The sequence below is a fragment of the Staurois parvus genome, unplaced genomic scaffold (assembly GCF_062004578.1).
Source record: "Staurois parvus isolate SC_StPar_1 unplaced genomic scaffold, SC_StPar_1.0 ptg000470l, whole genome shotgun sequence".
NCBI classification, from domain to species: domain Eukaryota; kingdom Metazoa; phylum Chordata; class Amphibia; order Anura; family Ranidae; genus Staurois; species Staurois parvus.
In genome coordinates this window covers 5,215,869-5,239,300 of record NW_028318266.1, presented here as the reverse complement: position 1 = coordinate 5,239,300, position 23,432 = coordinate 5,215,869, and the positions used below count along the sequence as shown (strand labels likewise).

At 40.3% G+C, this 23,432-nt stretch overlaps 1 protein-coding gene across 1 annotated transcript; it reads right to left on the bottom strand.

The window, feature by feature from the left end:
- Window positions 1-1,488: 1,488 nt before the first annotated feature.
- On the bottom strand, window positions 1,489-2,331 carry LOC149452630 (olfactory receptor 11L1-like). The gene has a single exon (XM_089689303.1). It carries the CDS (start codon window positions 2,314-2,316, stop codon window positions 1,489-1,491), a length of 828 nt encoding a protein of 275 aa, XP_089545429.1. The 5' UTR covers window positions 2,317-2,331.
- Between the last annotated feature and the right edge of the window lie 21,101 nt (window positions 2,332-23,432).

Sequence of the window (23,432 nt, the reverse complement as noted above, 5' to 3'; positions counted from 1 at the left end):
AGCTGCAGATGGAGCCCTCCTCATTTCCTGGCTGGAAAATGTTCAGTATTATCTAGCCATTAATTGCCGACATGACTGTATATGACCTTTTCTTTCTATTCATTAGGTTTCAGATGGCATAACATTTAGGTTGTACCTAGGGTGGTTTGAATTTAAATGTAATGTCCCTAGGAATGCCTACCCATCTAAGCATTTGGATATTTGCAAAATCTTCTAAAGATCTTGCCTGCTGCTTGCCCTAGGACTAAAAACTATTTGGGTGCTGTGATGTTTTTAAAAAGCTCTGTACAGCCCCCTGCTGGGTCACCATTCACGATCTGCCTGTCATGCATAAAGAACCACAAAGATACCCAGTGGTAAGTTTAAAAAAAGCAAATAATGAAAACAGAATGGATTTTATTCAAACATTTATTAACATGTTAATATGGTAATAGTATGGGAGGAACCAGGGAAGGGAAACTGAAAGTATATTTAAACGATAAAACGGTGCAGCGCTAGGAAATAGAGTGCAAATGGCAACTGAAGTATTATGAATAGTAAGCAAAACCGTTATATAAGACACAGTGTGTAATGTGATTAATGATCACAGTAAATTATAATGTCCAGATCACAAGATATATATCATATAAATCTTGCAGGATCCTGTCTGTGGTGATAGTATATAATCCAGAGGTGAAGACTGTTAGATAAATAGAATGCGCACTCACCAGAAGTGCGTATTAAATACGCATGAGAGAAGTTTCCTTTCTCGTCAAACACCTAGGTCATCAGTATTCTGGTCAGGCTGCATTCCACCTCATCCTCTGCTCACTCGTAATGTTAAGGTTCCAAGATTCATCAAGCAGTCACAGGCATCTTGGGTCCCCCTTTAAGGCAGACACTGCGGAAGGTGGTGCTCCCAAAGAGAGCCCAATAAGGGACGCCACATAGTGTAATATTGCTTAGATGAACTTTAATTCAAAGTGATAGTGAACAAAAACAATACTGACCAAAAATTCAGGATGGCCACCAGCGGTGGCTAGATATCCAGATGCTGTAGCCCCCTGACGCGTTTCGTGCTAAGCACGTCCTCATAGGGTGCAGGGCATTCTATTTATCTAACAGTTTCACCTCTGGATTATATACTATCACCACAGACAGGATCCTGCAAGATTTATATGATATATATCTTGTGATCTGGACATTATAATTTACTGTGATCATTAATCACATTACACACTGTGTCTTCTATAACGGTTTTGCATACTATTCATAATACTTCAGTTGCCATTTGCACTCTATTTCCTAGCGCTGCACCGTTTTATCGTTTGAATCTTTTTGAAAGGTCTGTTGGTTTCCTTTTGGTGTTCTAGCAGCTTTTTACATTTCATGTAATTACGTTATTTACAGGTAGCCCTCGCTATACAACCTGTACATGAAAGTATATTTAACTTCAGCTTTAAACTGACTTAGAACAAAAAGAACTGGTCACAAATCAATCTCAGGTTTCTATGTAACAATCATTTTTCTTATATTTTTTTCCAAGGCTTTCTTAATATCCTGGTTTCTTAGGCTGTAGATAATGGGGTTCAGCAAAGGGATCACCACAGTATAATACAACGACAAAATCTTACTGATGTTCAGTGTCTGTTCTCTGCTTGGGAGAACATAAATGCCTATTAGAGATCCAAAAAACATGATCACCACACTCAGGTGAGAACTACAGGTGGAGAAGGCCTTCTGCCTACCAGCCTTAGACTGGATCCTCAGTATGGCAAGAATAATATAAACATATGATATCACAATCATTACAAATGGCACAATTAAAAGTGGAGCACTTAGTAAAGAAACTTCTAACTGAAGAAAATATGTATCAGAGCAAGAAATTTTCATCAACGGATCCAGGTCACAAAAGAAATGGTCAATAATATTAGTTTTGCAGAACTCTAATGTAGATAATGATAGAGTATCAGTCAGTATTACTGAGATGCTTAACATCCATGAGACAATAGTCATTTTCAAACAAAGCCATCTATGCATCAAAACAGAATAATGCAATGGTTTACAGATGGCCAAATATCGATCATAGGACATCACTGTAAGAAGAAGGCTCTCCAAGGTTTCTGATGCACCAAAGAAATAAAACTGGGTGATGCAGCCAACAAAAGAAATTGTTCCACCATCATTTAGCGAAACATAGAGTGTGTTGGGAACAATGACTGATGTCAGTAGAATGTCATTTGTAGACAACTGTGTAAGGAAGAAGTACATGGGAGATTGCAGGGTTTTGTTATAGGACACTAGTATGATGATCAAGAAGTTCCCAAATATTGTCATACAGTAAATCACAAGTAAAAAAAATGTAATTAGAATTTTTAGATCTTTACTGTTCTGGAATCCCAAGAGAAACAAGTCTGTAAATGCAGTTTGGTTGATCCCCTATTTTAAATGGAAAAGTATTACAGGAACAAGAGAAAAACAGACTATTGCATGTAAATATTTATTGTCCACATCCTCTACCTCATATTTTTTTCTACAGCAGTGAATAACCTCATGAACTATTTGCTGATATTCATATATACAATGTATATTCATATATACTATATTATGTATATATATATATATATATATTTATTTATTTTTTTTTAGGTAAAATTTAATCTTTTTGATACCATCAAACTTCTTAAATCTTTACACCTAAATTTATAACTACTGTATAACTGTATACCCCTTTTGCCCAACGTAGCTGCCCTTTTGCACTTATTGTCCAGCCCTCAGAATCTCTGCGGTTTTGTCCATGGAAAACCAAGACCCTAAAAGAACTAAGCATGTGAGCAGAACAGTCCACAGAACCAGAGTCATGCGTGCATCTACACATGTGCATACACATGACAGTGCACATGAGCATAAGCATGAATGTTTGAATTGACTTTGGCATCCAGTGGCCTATTTAAAGCACTGCAAGACTCAATGTCAGTGCTAAGCGGTCATCAGCTTCTGTGACCTGTAACCAGACCCTGCCTGCTCTTGTGAAATAACCGATTTGCCTTCTAACTACTGATCTAAATCATTCCTGGCCTCTGGCTTGCTTCTCTGCTCCACACCTTACTTATCTCTTTGGCTCACCTTCTGCCTTTGTGATAATTACCTCGGCCTGGCTTCTGTTTACTCTCTTGTTTTCTTAATCTGTTCTTCTGCTGCCCACTTGTCTGCCTGTCTGACCATGTTCCTTTCTCCTACTTCTGCAACCCCCATGAGAACATCCAGCAGTCAATCTTCAAATTCTACTTCATTGCAAGATCCAGTTCTTCTGATGGTCAAGGTTTACTACAGGTGCACGGGGTCCATCCATGTCCTGTCTTACCCTGTCACCAATCTCAGGAGACAAACAGGACAGGAGGTGTGAGGGAGAGCTTTCTCTTCCATTTGGCCACACCAACACTACAACACCAGGATGTAATAGAAGTCTATGGCTCAGTGCAGTTAAGCTTCTCGGCGTTGCACCAGTGGATCCATATGAAAGCAGCCTAATAGTTGTTAACCATTTTAAATGGGTGCATATTGCAAAAACCTCTTTGGGTTTCTGCTGGCATCACTCTCCAAGCTGTCAGAAAGGTCTCAGGTGAAGTGCACTTGATATCACTCTGCCTGGGAGAGGAGTCTGGGCAGCAGCTCTTGAGGTTATGGGCTACATCAGAGTGCTTGCTCACATACCCTACATGGAAATGAAATATCACATATATATATATATATATATATATACACACATGATTTTGCGCATCCCTGCCTTTCTACCCACACTGCCATTTGCGGCCTTGGCTGCCAATCACAGGATTCCGGCAGGTGATTATTCGCTGGCACCCAGTGATCACTGATTATCTCCGATGTGGAGAGACCTGTGTGTAAACAACACAGAACTCTACCCTGTCATAGCAGAGCCATACAAAGCAGCGTGCTTACAGTGAAAAGCACTCACACAGCATACTGTGAAATAGCACACAGTTAACCCTTTGATCGCACCACATGTTAACCCCTGCCCAGTGCCATTAGTACAGTGTCAGTGTTTTTTATTAGCACTGATCACTGTATTTGTGTCACTGGGGATGTCAGTGACACCAAGTCAGTTACCTCCAGTGTCAGAATGCCCAATGCAGTCCAACTATAAGTCGCTGATCGCCGCCACTACTAGTAAAAAAATTTAAAAACCCAAAGCATTCCAATATATATTGCCATTTGTAAATACTATACCTTTCACTTAAACCATTTAATTTATACTTATTGGGATTTTTTTTCAGCAAAGACATGGAGCAGAATACATTTTGGCCTAAATTTATGATGAAATTAGATTTTTTAAATTTTTTACTAGATATGTTTAATAGCAAAAAATAGTTTTTTTCTCAAAATTGTCTGTCATTTTTTTATAGCTAAAAAAATAAAAAACGCATAGGCAATCAAATGCATTAAAATAAATCTCTATGTTTTTTTTGTTTACAAACTCTTTTATTGGAAAGAAGAAAACCAATGTCAATTTACAAAGCATGCCATAATACACAATGGTACAAAAGTCACAAATGAATGTAAATTGAGCAATATGTATGAAAAGAAAACAAAGCACAACAAAAAGGAAGCATGTAATGACACGGATTGATAACATCTTCATAGAAAATAAGCAAGTAAGAGTACAATGTAAGCAGGTAAATTAATCCAGGAATATATGTTGGTGCAGTTTCCATTTATTCCATGTATTACTAAATAAATGCATCCTTCCTAGCAAGGTATAATGTATACGTCCCATGAGCATAACCATATCAACTCTCTGCAACACTGAGGCATTTCCAATGCACAGCAATCGCCCATAAAGTAGACACACATATGGTGTGAATTAACCTCTTCAAACCAGCTGAGATACCCAGTAAGCACGTCTGCAGAGCTAGATTAACATGAGACTCTACCAACGCAGAGGCAACCTCAGAGACTCTCCTCCATATCAAAGAAAGACAAGGACAGTCCCAAAAAATATGTATGAGGGTACCAGTGAGACCACAGCCTCTGAAACAGAGACTTGAAACCCCAGGGAATATAACATGTTGTCTGGATGGGGTATAATACCAACACGTAGGGACTTTAAGGGCCATCTTCTGGACAGCAAGATATTTAGAATGTTTACAAATATTATCCAACATGGTGTCTCAATCGTCCTCCAAGAATGTTATTTTACAATCAGATTCCCACTTAGCCCCGTAAAGATGTGGGGAAGCATAATAGGCAGTTAGGGCGAAGCGATATAGATCTGATATAAGGCCTCTGCCCCTGGCTGAGTCACGACAGATGAGTTCAAAAAAGGTGAGCGGGGAAGAAGGTGATAGGCCATGTTGCAAAAGAAAAAAAATGATGAATTTGTAGGTAACGGTAATATTCTTGAATAAGGATGTCAAAATGGGTCCACAACAAGTCAAAGGAGATAAACACCCCTCCTCTCTGAAAGTCAACTAGTCTAATGAGGGCCTGATCCTACCACCAACGATAAGCGAACGGACAGGAAAAGGTTGTAGCAAAATTTTACGAAAAAAAGAAGACCCGGGTGGGATAGGGAATGCAAGACCCAATTTAGCTTTATACTGAGACCATAAAGTCACTACTTGAAATACCATGGAATTATAGCAGGAAAGTGGACATGGAGAAATGGTGGTCCACAACAGTCCTGGGAGATAATATGGACATATTGAATGAGATTCAAACTGAACCGAAGGGACTGTTGAGTTAATTGTAGACCATTGATCAATCTGGGAAAAATGAGCGGACCCAAAATAGAGCCAAAATTAGAGAGTCTAAGGACCCCAAACGTTGCGACCTGTACAAAACAAGAAACGCAAAACAAGGATGTTTATTGCGCCAAATAAAGTTATTGAGCACTTGTTGGAAGTGATCAAGATATGATTTAGGTACAGTGCTCTAGATAAATAAAGGAGCTTGGGTAAGATATTCATCTTTATCGCCGTGACTCTACCCAAAAATGAATATTTATGCCAAATTTTGAGCAGTGAAGACGAGACACACATGGGGGATAATTGGCAGCAAACAGATCAGAATCCCTGGGCATGAGGTAAATACCTAAGTAAGGAATCCTGTCCCTTGACCATTGAAATGGGAAGGAACTACAAAGAGATTCACGTAGGGGCTGAGCAATATTACTGGGTAAGGCAATTGGTTTAACTGTGAGACCTGATAGGGATGCAAAACTGGTCAACAAGGAAAATTGGTTTGGCACCGATAACAATGGATTAGTTATAAAAAGCATAACATCATCTGTGTACATACATCATTTAAATTGGGAGGCTAGTAGTGGGTACCCAGAAATATCAGGGTGTAATCTTATAGCAGTGGCTATGGTCTCTAAAATTAATGTGAATAGTAGGGCTGAAAGTGGACAACCCTGACGGGTGCCTCTGTCTAAAGTGAAAAAATTAGAATTGCAACCAGGCAGTCTAATCCGTGTTTGAAGAGAATTATATAAGGTCTGCACACCCGACACAAATTCATCCTGAAATCCCATATGCTGTAAAAGTGAGAAAAGATAAGGCCAAAGAACACTGTCAAAGGCCTTATTGATATCAGCAGTAAAACCTCCTTAGAGTGTAAGTTGGCATCCTGTATCACATTCTGAGTAAGTCTTATATTATCCGTGATAAGCCTATTTGGGATGAACCCTGATTGGTCAGGGGAAACCAATGAGGAGATTATAGGAGCCAGTCTATCCTCCAAGATACAACTGAAAATATTTAAATCGTTATTTATAACAGAGATGGGTCTGTAATTGTGTGGTAATAAGTGGTATTTCTAGGGATATGATGCTAGGAGTGGTGCAAAGTGTTTATAATAGCTAGCAGAGAACCCATCTGGGCCTGGAGCTGTAGACCGCTTTAAAGAATTAATGACTAAGAACCTCATCCTGCATACAAGGGGCATTAAGGGCAGAAGTCTGGGATGGGGTTAAGGAGGGAAGTGGTATGGAATCAAATCAGGATCCAACAACTGGAGAGGGGATTGAATGGGAGGGAGCTAGCAATGTAGAGTAAACATTTTTAAATATGTCCAAAACCTCATGGGGTAATAAAGAGATATGCCCTCTGTCATTATGTAATTTATACACATGAGGAGGACGTAACGTATGGTTAAGTTAACACACAAACATGGCGGATGCTGAGTTACTGTGTAATAGAAAATTAGCCCATTCACCAACAAAGTGCTTTTTCCATTTTATAAGACAATAACATATTCAACTCCAGTCGATTTTGGGCAATCAGTTGTCTATTTAATAAGGACGGGTTACCTATATGAATTCTATAAAGGGCTTCTGAGTCTTTAGTGAGAGCCAGGATCTGCTTCCAACGTTCCCTATTTTTAGTAACCAAAATAGAGATAAGGCCTCGGAGAACCGCCTTGTGTGGCACCCACAATATAGCGGAAGAGGTATCAGGGATATTGCTTAACTGAAAGTAGTCCTGGATGGAAGAGAGGTTGGGTCAGCGAGCAAAGAATCATTTAGACGCCAAGAGTAAGGAGTATTCACTAAGCCTATAAAAGTGGTATCCAGTGACACAATATTATGGTCCGACCAGGAACACAAGTGGATTCTGGCATCCGTGGAGATGGACAAAATAATCGGGGCACAATATATATAATCTAGCAAAGAAATCATGTGGACGGGAATAACAGGTATAATGTTTGGTGCCAACATTATGTGCATGCCAGGAGTCCGTCAATTGGAACAAAAAGAGACGTTTCGTTGTGATTTCGGAGACTGTAGAAAAAGGGGAAAAAGTACTCCTATCCATCAGGGGGTTGACCACAAGGTTAAAACCCTCACCTATATACATATGGGAGGACGTAAATTTGTCTAAAACACTAAAACATTTCGAGAAAAAAGGTGCCTGAACAGAGTTTGGAGCATATACATTCACTATAGTAAGTTCACAACCCAAGAGGGCACCTTTGACACTAATAAACCTACTATCCGGATCTCTAAAGACATGTTGAACCTCTAAAGGGAAGGAATTATGAAGGAAGATTGTCATCCCCCTACTTTTTGAAGAGTGCAGCGTATAATAAACCTGTTTGTGTGCTTTATGGAAAAATGTGGGATGCTTATTAGCCGCAAAATGAGTTTCCTGCAGTAAAATAATCTTAGCCCCAAGACATCTATAATATAGAAATGCCTTTTTACATTTGTTCTGTGAATTAACGCCCTTAACATTGTGAGAGATACAACAAATTACCATGATTAACAATCATATAGAAGCATATGACTAGAGTATGAGGGTGCATAAATGAGAAAAAAAAATTCTCCCTGGGAAGCCAGGTAGACAACCCAAGACCCAAGGGTTAGATATAACTAGTACATACTTAGTAAGAGAACAACGTTCTCATTATGATGAAATCAAACACACAGTGCTTCATTACAATAGAAACCAGTAAGAAAGAAAACATAGAAAAGTAAAACAAAGTAAAGGCCAAGTGAGCCACACTCCTCACATCAATTACATCTAACCATGGATCAGGTAGCCAATTGGACAAACCTGAAAAAAGAAAAAAACACAGCTTCCAGGGGCCAAAATGCACCAGACCCCGCTGCTTGGAGTCATGGGAACACAAGGAATGGCTCCACCGAGGGAAATAGCTGCATATGACTATGAATAGCAACGGGGTGGGGTGCCATTGCACCGGCTTCAGCAAATCAAGCCAAAAAGTGGAGATATACATAACAAAGACTATTGGATAGTGCACATCAAAAGTATAGAAGAACCCTCCCAACTATTCCCATCCATTTCCAAGAACAAAATCGAGTAGTGAAGAGACCTGCTCAGCCATTCATAGGTATCCTTACATTTTATGAATAAATAGAAATCTTCCACTTATTAGCTGAGGTGGAGATCCCGATGTCCTCCTCCTCTTCTCTCACCTAAGTCATTCCTACTCTACTACTTTCAAACAGAGATGTGCACAATGAAAACATTTGTTTAGTTTCAGATGCATTTATTAGATCAATCATTTAGCTTTGGCATATTTGTTAAGTTAGAATGATCTGCTTTCTGATTTATTCATATTGCATATTAGTTGTTCCGCATCGATTTGTATTGTTGGAAGTTATTTCGGATTAATTCAGGTTATTTGGATTAATTTGTTATGTCTTTGTTATTTCAGCGACTTGCTCGTGACTTCAGTGTGATTTGCTTGCAACTTTGATGTATTGAGTGGTCAAACAATGCCTTATACACGCTACAAGGATATCCAACTTCTCACGGATGGTTTGTTAAACAACTGCACCGTTGTGTTCCTATAGGTCAGTATACAACTGGACTCATGCACATTGGCATCGTAAAGAAAGAAAGGCGATACTCCTCATAGTGTAAACCAGTAGAGTATGCAGATTTAATAAGGTAAATGCACTTACAATGGAAGGATGGTAAACAGGCACTTCGTATCACTTGTATCAATTGTTTTCCCAAAACCAAGATGGCAGCGGCTAGTTCTTAGTCCCTAAGAAGCCTTTACAGGGTGTGAAACATATTACTGAACTTACAAACTTTCTGAAGTCATAAACAAGTGAATCCAAATGAATGTGTTATTTTTGTTATAATTTATTCAACATTTGTTGATATTAGTTACTATTGTGATTCGGAGATTCAGTTATATCCGAATCTCCTACCACTGGAAATTTTGACCGAATTTCAGTTTGTGATGAAACGAATCTCACATGTCTACATCCAAAATACACCATCTCATCACCTGATCTAAAGAGTCTCAAGCATATATTCTTTGCCATGACAATGTTCTCTTACTGAAACAATCATGGTGCTTTAGAGAACAAGAAATCAGTTATTCATATTTTCCCTTTTAGTTCAACATGCAGTATGAAATCACCAACTATTCTAATATCCGACTCTGTACCATATACACTATATTGCCAAAAGTATTGGGCCCACCCTCCAAATCATGTGATTCAGGTGTTCCAATCCCCTCCATGGACACAGGTGTATACAATCAAGCCCCTAGGCATGCAGACGGCTTCTACAAACATTGATGAAAGAATGGGTCGCTCTCAGGAGCTCAGTGACTCCAAGCGTGGTCCCGTGATAGGTTGCCACCTGTGCAATAAGTCCATCTGTGACATTTCCTGGCTACTAAATATTCCACGCTCAACTGTTAGTGGGATTGTAACAAAGTGGAAGCCACTGGGAACAACAGCAACTCAGCCACCAAGTGGTAGGCCACGTCACATGACAGGGCGGGGTCAGCGCATGCTGAAGCGCACAGTGCGCAGAAGTCGCCAACTGTCTGCAGAGTCAATAGCCAAAGACCTCCAAACTTCATGTGGCCTTCAGATTAGCACAACAACAGTGCGTAGAGAGCTTCATGGAATGGGTTTCCATGGCCGAGCAGCTGCATCCAAGCCTTACATCACCGAGTGCAATACAAAGCATCAGATGCAGTGGTGTAAAGCACGCCACCACTGGACTCTAGATCAGTGGAGACATGTTCTCTGGAGTGACAAACACGTTTCTCTGTTTGGTAATCCGATGGACGTGTCTGGGTTTGGTGGTTGCCAGGAGAACTGTACTTGCCTGACTGCATTGTGCTAAGTGTAAAGTTTGGTGGAGGGGGGATTATGGTGTGGGGTTGTTTTTCAGGGGTTGGGCTTGGCCCCTTAGTTCCAGTAAAGGGAACTCTTAAGGCGTCAGCATACCAAGACATTTTGGACAATTTCATGATCCCAACTTTGTGGGAAGAGTTTGGGGATGGCCCCTTCCTGTTTCAACATGACTGCGCACCACTGCACAAAGCAAGGTCCATAAAGACATGGACGAGGGAGTTTGGGGTGGAGGAACTTGACTGGCCTGCACAGAGTCCTGACCTCAACCCCATAGAACACCTTTGGGATGAATTAGTGTGAAAACTGCAAAGCCAAGCCTCCTCCCCCGACATCAGTGCCTGACCTCAAAAATGCAGTTCTGGAAGAATGGTCCAACCTTCCCATAGACACCCTCCTAAAGCTTGTGGATGGCCTTCCCAGAAGAGTTGAAGCTGTTATAGCTGCAAAGGGCGGGGCCAACTCAATATTGAACCCTACGGACTAAGACTGGGGGGACATTAAAGGTCATGTGCGTGGAAAGGGCGGGGCCAACTCAATATTGAACCCTACGGACTAAGACTGGGAGGCCATTAAAGGTCATGTGCGTGTAAAGCAGTGTTTCTCAACTCCAGTCCTCATGGACCCCCAACAGGTCATGTTTTCAGGATTTCCCTCAGATGAAACAGCTGTGGTAATTACTAAGGCAGTGAAACTGATCAAATCACCTGTGGAAAATAATGGAAATCCTGAAAACATGACCTGTTGGGGGTCCATGAGGACTGGAGTTGAGAAACACTGGTGTAAAGGCAGGCATCCCAATACTTTTAGCAATATAGCGTGTATGCATTGTAATACAATTTATCAGTACATGTAATAATTCTTTACCATATCTTTAGTACTTACATTTGAAGTTTCACTTTCTTTTGGGTCTGGGGTGTCCCAGGATGTTCTGCTCATTTTTCACTAATATTAAAGGATAAGTTCACCTTTTGACAAAAATAAGTAATACATTTTTATGCAGGTAAAAGAATGTGCATTTATTATTTTTGGACACAGGAGCCTGTAAATCATTGCACAAGCAATCAACATATCGCTGGTGCCATGCAGGTCTCCTGCAGACATGTCAGTATATCTGCTTGCCTGTATGGGATGTACGAGCAAGCAGATATACTGACAGAAAGAATCAATGTGCCCCTGACACGTATGTTTACACTCATTTGTGTATGTACATGGGAACACGGCAGGCTCAGACATTTTTGTGGGAGGTTTCGAAGTGCTTGAGTGTAACTTTATTTTTAACATTTTTATTAACAAAAATGTTGTTTATATCGCGTAAGTGAAAAATAGTATTAAAGACTTGGGTAAGAAACTTGTCCTGAGCCTCATCATTGTAGACCTACAGTAAATAAAGCATTTTTGTAATCTGAATAATAAAATGGGACAGTGACCAGAATTTAAATATAATAATGATAACAATATTAATAATAATAATATTTTTTATTATAAAAATATTATGCATAATAATTATTATTGGTATTATTATTATTGGTATTATTATTATTATTATTAGTCGTAGTAGTAGTACCAACAGCAGCAGCAGCAGTAGTAGTAGTAGTACCAACAGCAGCAGCAGCAGTAGTAGTAGTAGTACCAACAGCAGCAGCAGCAGTAGTAGTAGTAGTACCAACAGCAGCAGCAGCAGTAGTAGTAGTAGTAGTACCAACAGCAGCAGCAGCAGCAGTAATAGTAGTAGTACCAACAGCAGCAGCAGCAGTAGTAGTAGTAGTACCAACAGCAGCAGCAGCAGTAGTAGTAGTAGTACCAACAGCAGCAGCAGTAGTAGTAGTAGTAGTACCAACAGCAGCAGCAGCAGTAGTAGTAGTAGTACCAACAGCAGCAGCAGCAGCAGCAGTTGTAGTAGTAGTAGTAGTACCAACAGCAGCAGCAGCAGCAGCAGTTGTAGTAGTAGTAGTAGTACAAACAGCAGCAGCAGTCGTAGTAGTACCAACAGCAGCAGCAGCAGTAGTAGTAGTACCAACAGCAGCAGCAGCAGTAGTAGTAGTACCAACAGCAGCAGCAGCAGTAGTAGTAGTAGTAGTACCAACAACAGCAGCAGCAGTAGTAGTAGTACCAACAGCAGCAGCAGTAGTAGTAGTAGTAGTACCAACAACAGCAGCAGTAGTAGTAGTAGTACCAACAGCAGCAGCAGCAGTAGTAGTACCAACAGCAGCAGCAGTAGTAGTAGTAGTAGTACCAACAACAGCAGCAGTAGTAGTAGTAGTAGTAGTACCAACAACAGCAGCAGTAGTAGTAGTAGTACCAACAGCAGCAGCAGTAGTAGTAGTAGTACCAACAACAGCAGCAGTAGTAGTAGTAGTACCAACAGCAGCAGCAGCAGTAGTAGTAGTAGTACCAACAACAGCAGCAGTAGTAGTAGTAGTACCAACAGCAGCAGCAGCAGTAGTAGTAGTACCAACAGCAGCAGCAGCAGTAGTAGTAGTACCAACAGCAGCAGTAGTAGTAGTACCAACAGCAGCAGTAGTAGTAGTAGTAGTACCAACAGCAGCAGCAGCAGTAGTAGTAGTAGTAGTAGTAGCAATTATTTAGTATTACAATATTATATTAAAAAGAAAGTTGGTGATCTCTATAAAGCAGAAAAATCAGATACTACAGGATAAAGCAGGATCTGTACCACTACAATAAGTGCTTACTTGAAAGAATTGTATCTGAAAGTTACGAACAGGAAGGGGCGGACTGACAACTCATGGGGCCCCCGAGCAATAGGGGATCAGGGGGCACCTGTGTCCTTACCCACACTCAAACCACAACCAAAAAAGCCTTTGAAAGGTACCAGGGGCATCTCATGGGGCCCCCTACTGATCCCGGGCCCTCGGGCAGTGCCCAAGTTCCCAAACGGTCAGTCCGCCCTTGCAAACAGGGCACATATTTCTTTTGATAAATGCTGTAACAAATGTAAAATTATAACACATTTTTAAAGTGGATCTTCATTTGCAGATCTAAATCACATGCTAAATGAATGCAGTAGGATGAAAACATTTTGGAATAAATTAGCAGGATCAAAATGATCTTATCCATTCCAACCGCAGGTCTTTGTGAAATTTGTAAGTATCCTCAATCATAAAAAAAAATATTGGGCAAATGGCTGAAAGGGGTTGTGTTATGAATCACGGGTGACAGAAAGCTGTCTAATTCTATTATGGTGGATTATTATGACAAAATGTGTATGAAGACTCACCTAAGGAAAGAAGTTTATAAAGTGGTGGTATACATATTTGGATAAATATCTGCTCTGCCAAATTAAAAAGAATATAGAAAATTATAACGGTAATACCCTTTTATTGAAAAAAAAAGTATTTATATTTTTTTTTAATTAAAAATAAATTCATAAATAAAAGAACTAATTGTTAATAAAATTGAATAGAAAAAGGTTGACTTTTCATTGCACAATGTTTTATGTAATTATTATTATTTGTTTTTTTTTTTATAAATGATTAATGTTTTTATAAATGAATGTACAAAGCTTATTAGCTCACCTTTGATAAACATTTAAACACAATGGAACCTTGGGTCAGAAACATGCCTCTACACTAGATCATACAACAGGTTACTGGTTGTGCCCCTTTATATACTTATTTAATGCCATATTTATAGGTTAGGTCTGTAGAGAGTCCTGGTAATCGTTCTGACATTTTACAATTATTAATTCATCAAGGGGAATAAGAAAATTGCTAGAAATCTATTTTAAAAAGTCTTTAAATACTTGGATATGAATTTAAAATCTAAACTGAACACCAGGGACGGACTGACAACTCATGGGGCCCCTGGGCAATAGGGGATCATGGGGCCCCCGGGCAATAGGGGATCATGGGGCCCCTGTGTCCTTGCCCACACACAAAGCACACCCAAAAAAGCCTATAAAAGGTACCAGGAGCATTTCATGGGGCCCTCTACTGACCCCGGGCCCTCGGGCAGTGCCTGAGTGCTCGAATGGTCAGTCCGCCCCTGCTGAACACACAATTGAGAATTACATATGAAAGCAATGCACCCAGTCCAAAGCAATGCATACATTAACTAATACTGGAGCAAGTAAAACGTGGTGCAGCTCTGAACAGAAACCAATCAGCTTCCAGGTTTTATTGTCAAAGCTTCATTGAACAAGCTAAAGTTAGAAGTTGATTGGCTCCTGTGCACAGCTGAACCAGATTCTGAGTGCTCCAGTTTTAGTAAATCAACCCCATTGTGTTTCAGTGCAGCACAGGTGTGTCGATTGTGCACTACTTTTGTGCGTTGGTATGTCGTTCAACAATACGTTTTACCAAAGTTTTTGTTTTTTAAACAGCCTCCCACCCGTTATTTCCTTATATGGTGGTTCCCTCATTATGGGAGGATGTCCTCCCACCTTAACTGCGCATGCGCACCCCTGGGGGCACGGAAAACAGTGATCGGTGGTGCGCTGTATCCCTGGGACACAGCGGATCACCGATAACAGTAAAGTGCCAATGAAACAGACTATGTCATGTGATCACCTGTGTCCAATCACAGCTGATCACATGTAAACAGGAAATGCCGGTTATCGGCAGTCCTCTTGTCATGCTGACAGCGGCATTCTTCAGAGGGGACATCTACACTGATCACCAGGGCACTGATGATCAGGGTAGCCCCATCAGTGCCACCTGTCAGTACCTATCAATGCCATCTGTCAGTACCCATCAATGCCACATATCAGTGCCTACCAGTGCCCATCAATGCCACATATCAGTGCCTACCAGTGCCCATCAATGCCACATATGAGTGCCTACCAGTGCACATCAATGCCACATATCAGTGCCTACCAGTGCACATCAATGCCACATATCAGTGCCCATCAGAGCTGCCTTTCAGTGCCACCTATCAGTGCCAGTCAGTGCCACCTACCAATGCCAGTCAGTGACACCTATCAATGCCAGTCAGTGACGGCTATCAGTGCCGCAAATCAGTGCCAGCTATCAGTGCCGCCTAACAGTTTCAATCAGTGTCGCATATCAGTGCCAGTCAGTGAAGCCTATCAGTGCCATATATGAATGCTGCCTTTCAGTGCCCACCAGTGATGCCTGTCAATGCCCATCAGTGATGCCTGTCAATGCCAATCAGTGCCACCTATCAGTGCCTCCTTATCAGTGCCACCTATCAGTGCCCACCACTGCAGCCTTATTAGCACACATCAGTGAAGGAGAAAAATTACTTATTTAGAAAATGTTATAACAGAAACTAAAAAAAAAAAATTCAGTCTTTTTTAGTTTGCTTAGCAAAAAATAAAAAACCCCAGTGGTGATTAAATGCCACCAAAAAAAGCTCTGTCTCAAAAAAAGATAATAATTTTATTTGGGTACAGAGTTGCATGACCGCGCAATTTTCATTCAAAGTGTGACAGTGTTGAAAGCTGAAAATTGGCCTAGACAGGAAGGGGGTGAAAGTTCCCGTTCCCGGTAGGCAAGGGGTTAAATAAATGCATAATACCAAAAAGAAAAAATGTCCTGTTTGGGTGCTATAGAAAATTTACAGTTGGTTTCATGATGCTTCTGTTTTTTTTTTTTTTTTGCTTGTTTGTTTTTTTTTTTTCGGGGGGGGGGGGGGGGGGTTGGCTCAACCAGCAACTAAGAACAAGTTTGACCATTTTAGTCTAATTTTAGTTTTGGTAGAAAAAGAATCTTAATTTTGCAAATCAAAGCTGCATAGACAAAATTTTACTTGAAAGAAATAAATCATGTTTTTTATTATGTAGAGGACATTATTTTTTGAGTGGGAAGTGTTTAAGGTAGTTTAGTTGATTTAATTTACCTCCTAGATTGTAAGCTCCCAGGATCAGGGCCCTCTAATCCCTCTTGTATTGAACTGTATTGTTGCTGTATTGTCTCCCTTCATAATGTAAAGAGCTGAGCAATCTGTTGACGCCATATAAATCCTTTATAAAAATAAAAATAATACTGCTCCTTTATATTTGTTATTTTCCCCTTTTTTGTATATTTGATGAGTATTTAAATATTGTATTTTTGTTATAACACTGTCTATTTCTTTTTTAAAAAAAAAAAGAAGAGAGAAAACAAAGAGAATAATTAGATGGCATATTTGGCACGGCGAGAGGTTTGGTATAGTTAAAAGGAGTTTTTGCAATCTTCAGAAGACATTTACAAACTATTGTACCTTAAAAAGCCATTCTCTTCTAGAACAAAAACCCTGTTTATCGTTTACTACACACCAAAACATAAATCATTTGTTCATTGTCTATATGTGCCCTAAGAAAAAAAAATTATATATATATATATATATATATATATATATTTTTTTTTTAACACTAGTTATATACAGTTGTGTTAAAAAGTTTTCATGCCCGTGAAGAATTAGTAATAGTACGGTATGCACCATTTTTTAAAAAAACATGTGACCAGGCAAAACACTAGCTGTAACCACTGGAGGGTCAACTTGGCCTTGTGCTTAGAGTCATTGTCATGCTGGAAAGTCCAAGAGTGTCCCATGCGCAGCTTTCATGCAGCTGAATGCAAATTGTCTGGCAGTATTTTCTGATAACATGCTGCATTCACCTTGGCATCCATTTTCACATTATTTCTTATGCCTAAAGAGCTGCTACCCCCCCCTCCAAAAACATCAGTGAGCCACCGCCATGCTTCACAGTGGGGATGGTATTCTTGTTGCTCTAGACCTTGTTGACCCCTCTCCAAACATAATTCTTATGGTGGTGAGCATAAAACTCTATTTTAGTCTTGTCACTCCAGATTACACGTATCAAGGTATTGTTGAGCAAATTGTAACTGGGCTTTTTTGTGGCATTGGCGTAGTAAAGGCTCCTTTCTGGCTACTTGACCATGCAGCTTATTTTTGTTCAAGTGCTGTTGTATTGTGCTCCTTGAAACAACCACACCATCTTTTTGCAGAGCAGCATGTATTTCTCTTAAGGTTACCTGCGGGTTTTTCTTCTTTTTTTTAATCCAAACAGGGTCTATTGAAAAATAAATTAGTTGTATGTGGGTTTTCTTTGTATCCTGAAAAATTCTTCTGGCAGTTGTGGCTGCAATCTTTGTTGGTCTACCTGACCTTGGCTTGGTATCAAGAGAGCCCCAAATTTTTCACTTCTTAATAAGTGATTGAACAGTACTGACTTGCCTATTCAAGGATTTGGTTATCTTTTTATATCCTTTTTCATCTTTATAACATTCTATTACCTTGTTATGCAGGTCTTTTGACAGCTCCTTTCTGCTGCCCATAGCTCAGTATCTAAAGTATCTAGCCTGCTCAGTGCATCCAAGTGAGAGCTAACAAACTCACTGACTATGCACAGAGTAATTGCAAAAAAGCCACATATGTGGGACGTTACCTCTTAATTGCCATTTTAACCCGTCTGTGTCACCTTGTGTGTCTGTACCAGGGACAAACATTCCCGTTGATGGAAACGTTTGATCAGGGCCATTTTTTAGTGATTTCTGTTATCTTCAAAGTGGAGTTCCAGCTGAAAAAACAAAATAAGTCAGCAGCTACAAAAACTTTTAAAATACAGACACTTACTTACCTGTTCTTCGGTCCAGCAGTGTTCTCACCATGGCTAGTTTCACTGGCCGTATTCTCTAACCAATATGCCGGCATCATCAGTTTGGGCACCTAGCTGTGACAGCTTGCGGCTTCACAGCCAGGTGTCCACTGCGCATGTGCGAGAAGAGCTGCACTTTGTGAGTGGAAGTGAGAGTGGGAACTTGTCAAATTTGGATACCCCCACCCCCCCATTTTCAATGCCCTGGCTGAGGGAAGAGGGTTCTCACCCACGATTTGACAGTACATTGCCCCATCCATCGTCCCTTTGATGCGGTGCAGTTGTCCTGGTTCCTTAGCAGAAAAGCACCCCCAAAGCAGAATGTTTCCACCACCATGTTTGACATTTGGGATGGTGTTCTTGGGGTCATAGGCAGCATTCTCCTCCTCCAAACAGGCGAGTTGAGTTGATGCCAAATTGCTCGATTTTGGTCTCATCTGACCACAACATTTTCAACCAGTCCTCCTCTGCATCATTCAGATGTTCAGTGGCAGACTTCAGACGGGCCTGGACATGTGCTTTCTTGAGCAGAGGGACCTTGCGGGCACTGCGGGATTTCAATCCATGTCGGCGTAGTGTGTTACCAATTGTTTTCTTGGTGACTGTGGTCCCAGCTGCCTATAGATCATTGACAAGATCCTCACATGTAGTTCTGGGATAATTCCTCACTTTTCTTATGATCATTGACACTCCACGAGGTGAGATCTTGCATGGTGCACCAGACCTAGGGAGACTGACACTTGTTTTGTGTTTCTTCCATTTGCGAATGATTCCACCACTGTTGTCACCTTCTCACCAAGCTGCTTGGCGATAGGTTCGTAGCCCAGTCCAAACTCAGCAGGGGATCAAATACTTATTTCCTTCACTATATATATATATATATATATATATATATATATATAAAACATTTCTTTAGGGAATAAGCAGCTATTTGCTGGCATTGCTTCACTCACAGAGATTATCTTTGGGTATTAGTGTGACCTAAAACCTAAGGACTGGATTTTGTGTATGGAGAATTATGTAGGAAGCAGCCTCCTACTGTAATAAGTGATTACTAGTTACAGCAGCTATACTCAACAAGGTTCCTCCAGATGTTGGTTGAGGTTCTTTGAGCTGTAGCTGATTGACTTTCTTTCTGATGGTGCCTACATACAGTAGTTCCAAGGTCAATGCCACTTGTCAGACCCAACTGCAGGAAAACTGAGCTGTCTGTAAGGGTGATATTCTGATCACCACTTCAATGGTTTTATTCTTACTACTGACTACCAATGCAAAGGGCAATTCTTTTTAACAAAGGGCAACTATTAAGAAAGATTGTTGTCTATAAATATATGATCATAACCCTCTTGTATTTATTATATTATTGTTGTATTGTCTCCCTTTATATTGTAAAGAGCTATAAACTGTTGGCGCTATATACATCTTGTATATTACTAAAAATAATAATAATTGATATGGGACATTGTTGCAGAATTAAAACAAGTACACTTAAGAACCACAAATTCAAAACTGTATTGTGGTGTAGTCTTTTAAAACCTAAATGTTTATTTTTTTATCAATATGTAGTTCACAATTTGAAAAGACTGAGATTTTTTTTAAGGTGTTTCTGAGCCTAGCCAGAAGATACTGCATCCTCCACATTTATATTAAGCTGAAATAAGGAAAAGAATAACTATCAAGATGGGTTGTTAATCTCCTTTGTGTTAGATGATGAGTTTATGTGAAATCTCCATTAAGTACTGTAAATAATATTGAAAGGGGATTGGTGTATGCTAAATACAGGAGATTTGAAGTTAGCCAGTTATGAAAGGGAATAGATTTGCCAACCAATCAGAGCTACACCATGAAAACTAATGGAGGAGAGGCCTATAACAATACACACTAGATGGAGAGACAGGATCTCTTTGGAACACCAGTTAGGAGAATGGAGCCCTTACATACAGTTCCATGGTAAATATGAGATATATTCCTTGCACTTACCGTATTTGCCGGCGTATAAGACGACTGGGCGTATAAGACGACCCCCAACATTTCCACTCAAAATATAGAGTTTGTTATATACTCGCCGTATAAGACTACCCCTCTTTCTTTTTGCTGGTGCCATGATAGGGTTGATAGGGGTTTGACTGCTGGACATTTTCTATGCTGTATTGTACTGTACAATGGTGCAGTACTGTGGTTGGCTGTTGGCTGTATACAAAGCCTGATTGGATTGGTCCCTGCTCCCTGTCTGCCCTCCCTGTCTCCCTGTCACTACCATGTCCCTGCATCTCCCTGTAATTGGCACTAGTGCGCAGTACGCATGTGCGAGCTCTGCGTAGACAAGGGGAGGGCCGGAGCGCCGCTGCTTCCCGCCGAGCAGAACGGGCCGGTCACGCCGAAAAGGCTGGCATCCCTGTATCGCTGCTGATGCTCGCCGCAGCCACGCAGATGACCCGCCGCGGCCGCACTGGATAATGCGCGATACTGGATGGTATGTAGAATGAGGTGGGCGGGCATCGGGAGGCCACTATGGCAGCTATGTCTATCCCAACTGAAGTGCACCCGGCGTATAAGACGACCCCCCCACTTGGAGGCATGTTTTTCAGGGCAAAAAAGTTGTCTTATACGCCGGCAAATACGGTATATTGAAATGTTTGTCTTATGTCTTTTTGTATCACTGTTTGTATTTCATAATATGTTTGAGCTTTCTTAATAATGTTTCTTTTATGTAACTAGATAGATTGTTTGTGTTAGTTTAGACCGCCATACTATTCACCAATAAATTTTGATTGTTGTGTTAAACCTTACATTTCTGGGTAAGAACTCTTCATTTACCAAATCATATCAGAGAAATATTATATTTTATAATGTACAGATTTGGTAAACACTTTGTATATCAGGTTCATCGGTTATGGGTATGTCTAAGACCACTTGTACACAGAGCTGTCTAGGAGCAGAGTATCCCTCCAGACAGGTGCAGTTTCCAGCCTCACTGCAGGAAGCCTGTCAAAGTCTATGGCAGGCTGTGGCTGGACAGGGCTGAACTCTGGACCATGTGGTACCCACTTTTAAGGCTCTATGTGCTCAGGAACAAAAGACACCTCTCTCCACAAATGAATCTCCTTTTTCTACCATTTGCTACTCTAATGGGGTGCTCAATATAAGATATTTTCCATTTCTCGATTCCTCTTATGTAAAAGAACTCAACTCTTGCAATGCTATGGCAATTTTCTAAATGCCTCTCACATTGGGAGTCACTCCAAAATATATTTCATATATGGTATTAAACCCCCTCCAGACTAGCTTCTATTTCCCCAAATCCACTGCTGAACTGTTGATGCAACTGTGGTCAATGTGGTATCTTATACCACATTTGGTGGACCTGCCTGGCTCTCATCACATTCTGGAGTGATACTTTAAATTCATTGACTCTGTCATCCATACGCCTTTGCTTATTTCTTCACATCTAGCCCCACTTGGAGTGGGAATAACTGACATGCCCCAATCATTGCCAGTGTTTATCACATGTGTTGCCATAGCAGCCCGATACTCTATAGCAAGGAAATGGAAATCTTTGTACCCCCCACAAATCCAAGACATTTTTCAAACCCTAACTGACCATTTTCTGGACCCCCTTGATTAAAGATAGTAGAAGTGTTTCTCTCAAATGATATACTCCATATCTCCACACTGGTCTCCTGGACCCTTCACACCCATACCTTCCAAACCCCACTACCCTGCTGCACATCCCTTACAATGCTCTGGAGGCATATTAATGCTCTAGAGGCATGATTTGCATTTAAAAGTGCATATGACCTCAGCAATTTGGGTTTCATAAATTCTGATAAGGAGCTGGAGCATCAGTGTTGGTGTTGGATCAAAGAGGATGTCATGCTTCACATAGTGTATTCCATGTTGATGTTTTGTTAGTATGGTCAGTTACATCACATATGGACTGATTTTTTTAGATTAATTGCTCACTTTGATGTTCTTAGTTTTTTTCGATGAAGCTGTGATTTATACTCATCAGGTTTTACATATATTTACATTGCTGTTGAATAGATTTCCCCTTGCTTCTTCCATTTTTAATGGAAGTCCAAAGAAAGCAGTAATGTTTTACACTTCCACATTCTACAAGCAAATTTTATCCTTTGCTGTCTGTGTTCCAATTGGGGAGATTTTGTCTCACTTTCTGTCTAACCCATCAAACAAAAAGGAAAAGAGAAAAAAAAAATCTTTCCCAAAACATGGTATAGCTATAAAAGGTTAAAAGTTGTTCTAATCTTTCTCCAAAAAATAAAAATATGTTTTGGCTAGATTTTGGTTTTACGGGGCTCTCTTGTCCATATTTATGGTCTAAAGTCTATTTATGGGCAGCACAGTAGCTAAATGATTAGCACTTCCACCTGGCAGTACTGGGGTCGTTGGTTCGAATCTCCAGCCATGGCACCACCTGCCTGGAGATTGCATGTTCTCCCTGTGACTGCGTGGGTTTCCTCCAGGTACTCTGGTTTCCTCCCACACTCCAAAGACATGCTGGTAGGTTAATTGGATCCTGTCTACATTGTCCCTAGTATGTGTATGTATGAATGTGAGTTAGAGACCTTAGATTGTACACCCCTTGAGGGTTAGGGACTGATGTGAATACAATATACAATATATATGTAAAGTGCTGTGTAAATTGACGGCACTATATAAGTACCTGAAATAAATAAAAATAAATAAATAAAAGTCTTGTTCAGTAGGTCATTTCTTCTATTCTAGAAATATAAAACAAAGATCACGTGAAGCCTTCTAAGTGTTGTAGTTTTATGCCCAGGAAAATCGATCATGTATGGATGTCACCTAACTTTGTTGCATTTGGTGTGTTGATCAAATGGTTAGCAGGTGTATAGGGTTTTGAAAGGAGGGTTTACCCAACTTTTCCTTTAAACGAAGATTGCTCTTCCTTGTTATGACACACTTTGTTAACTTTGTTGGAAAGCTATCAGTTCTTTCCTTTGTGAACTAAAACCTTTGCTTGGCTTTCTGCTCTCTCTTTGTATGACCCTTTGAAAATTCCATTCACTGTTCTATGTATAACTGATGATGCATAGATTGCATGGTCTGTAGACTTATTTATTGGTTTCTACTACCTCTGTATACCTCACAGGTGCACTCCTGCCCACCATTCAACCCTAAAGATGCACTTTAGTCTTACCTTCTGTAAGAAAACCTCAGTACATGTTGGAAGAAGAAGGC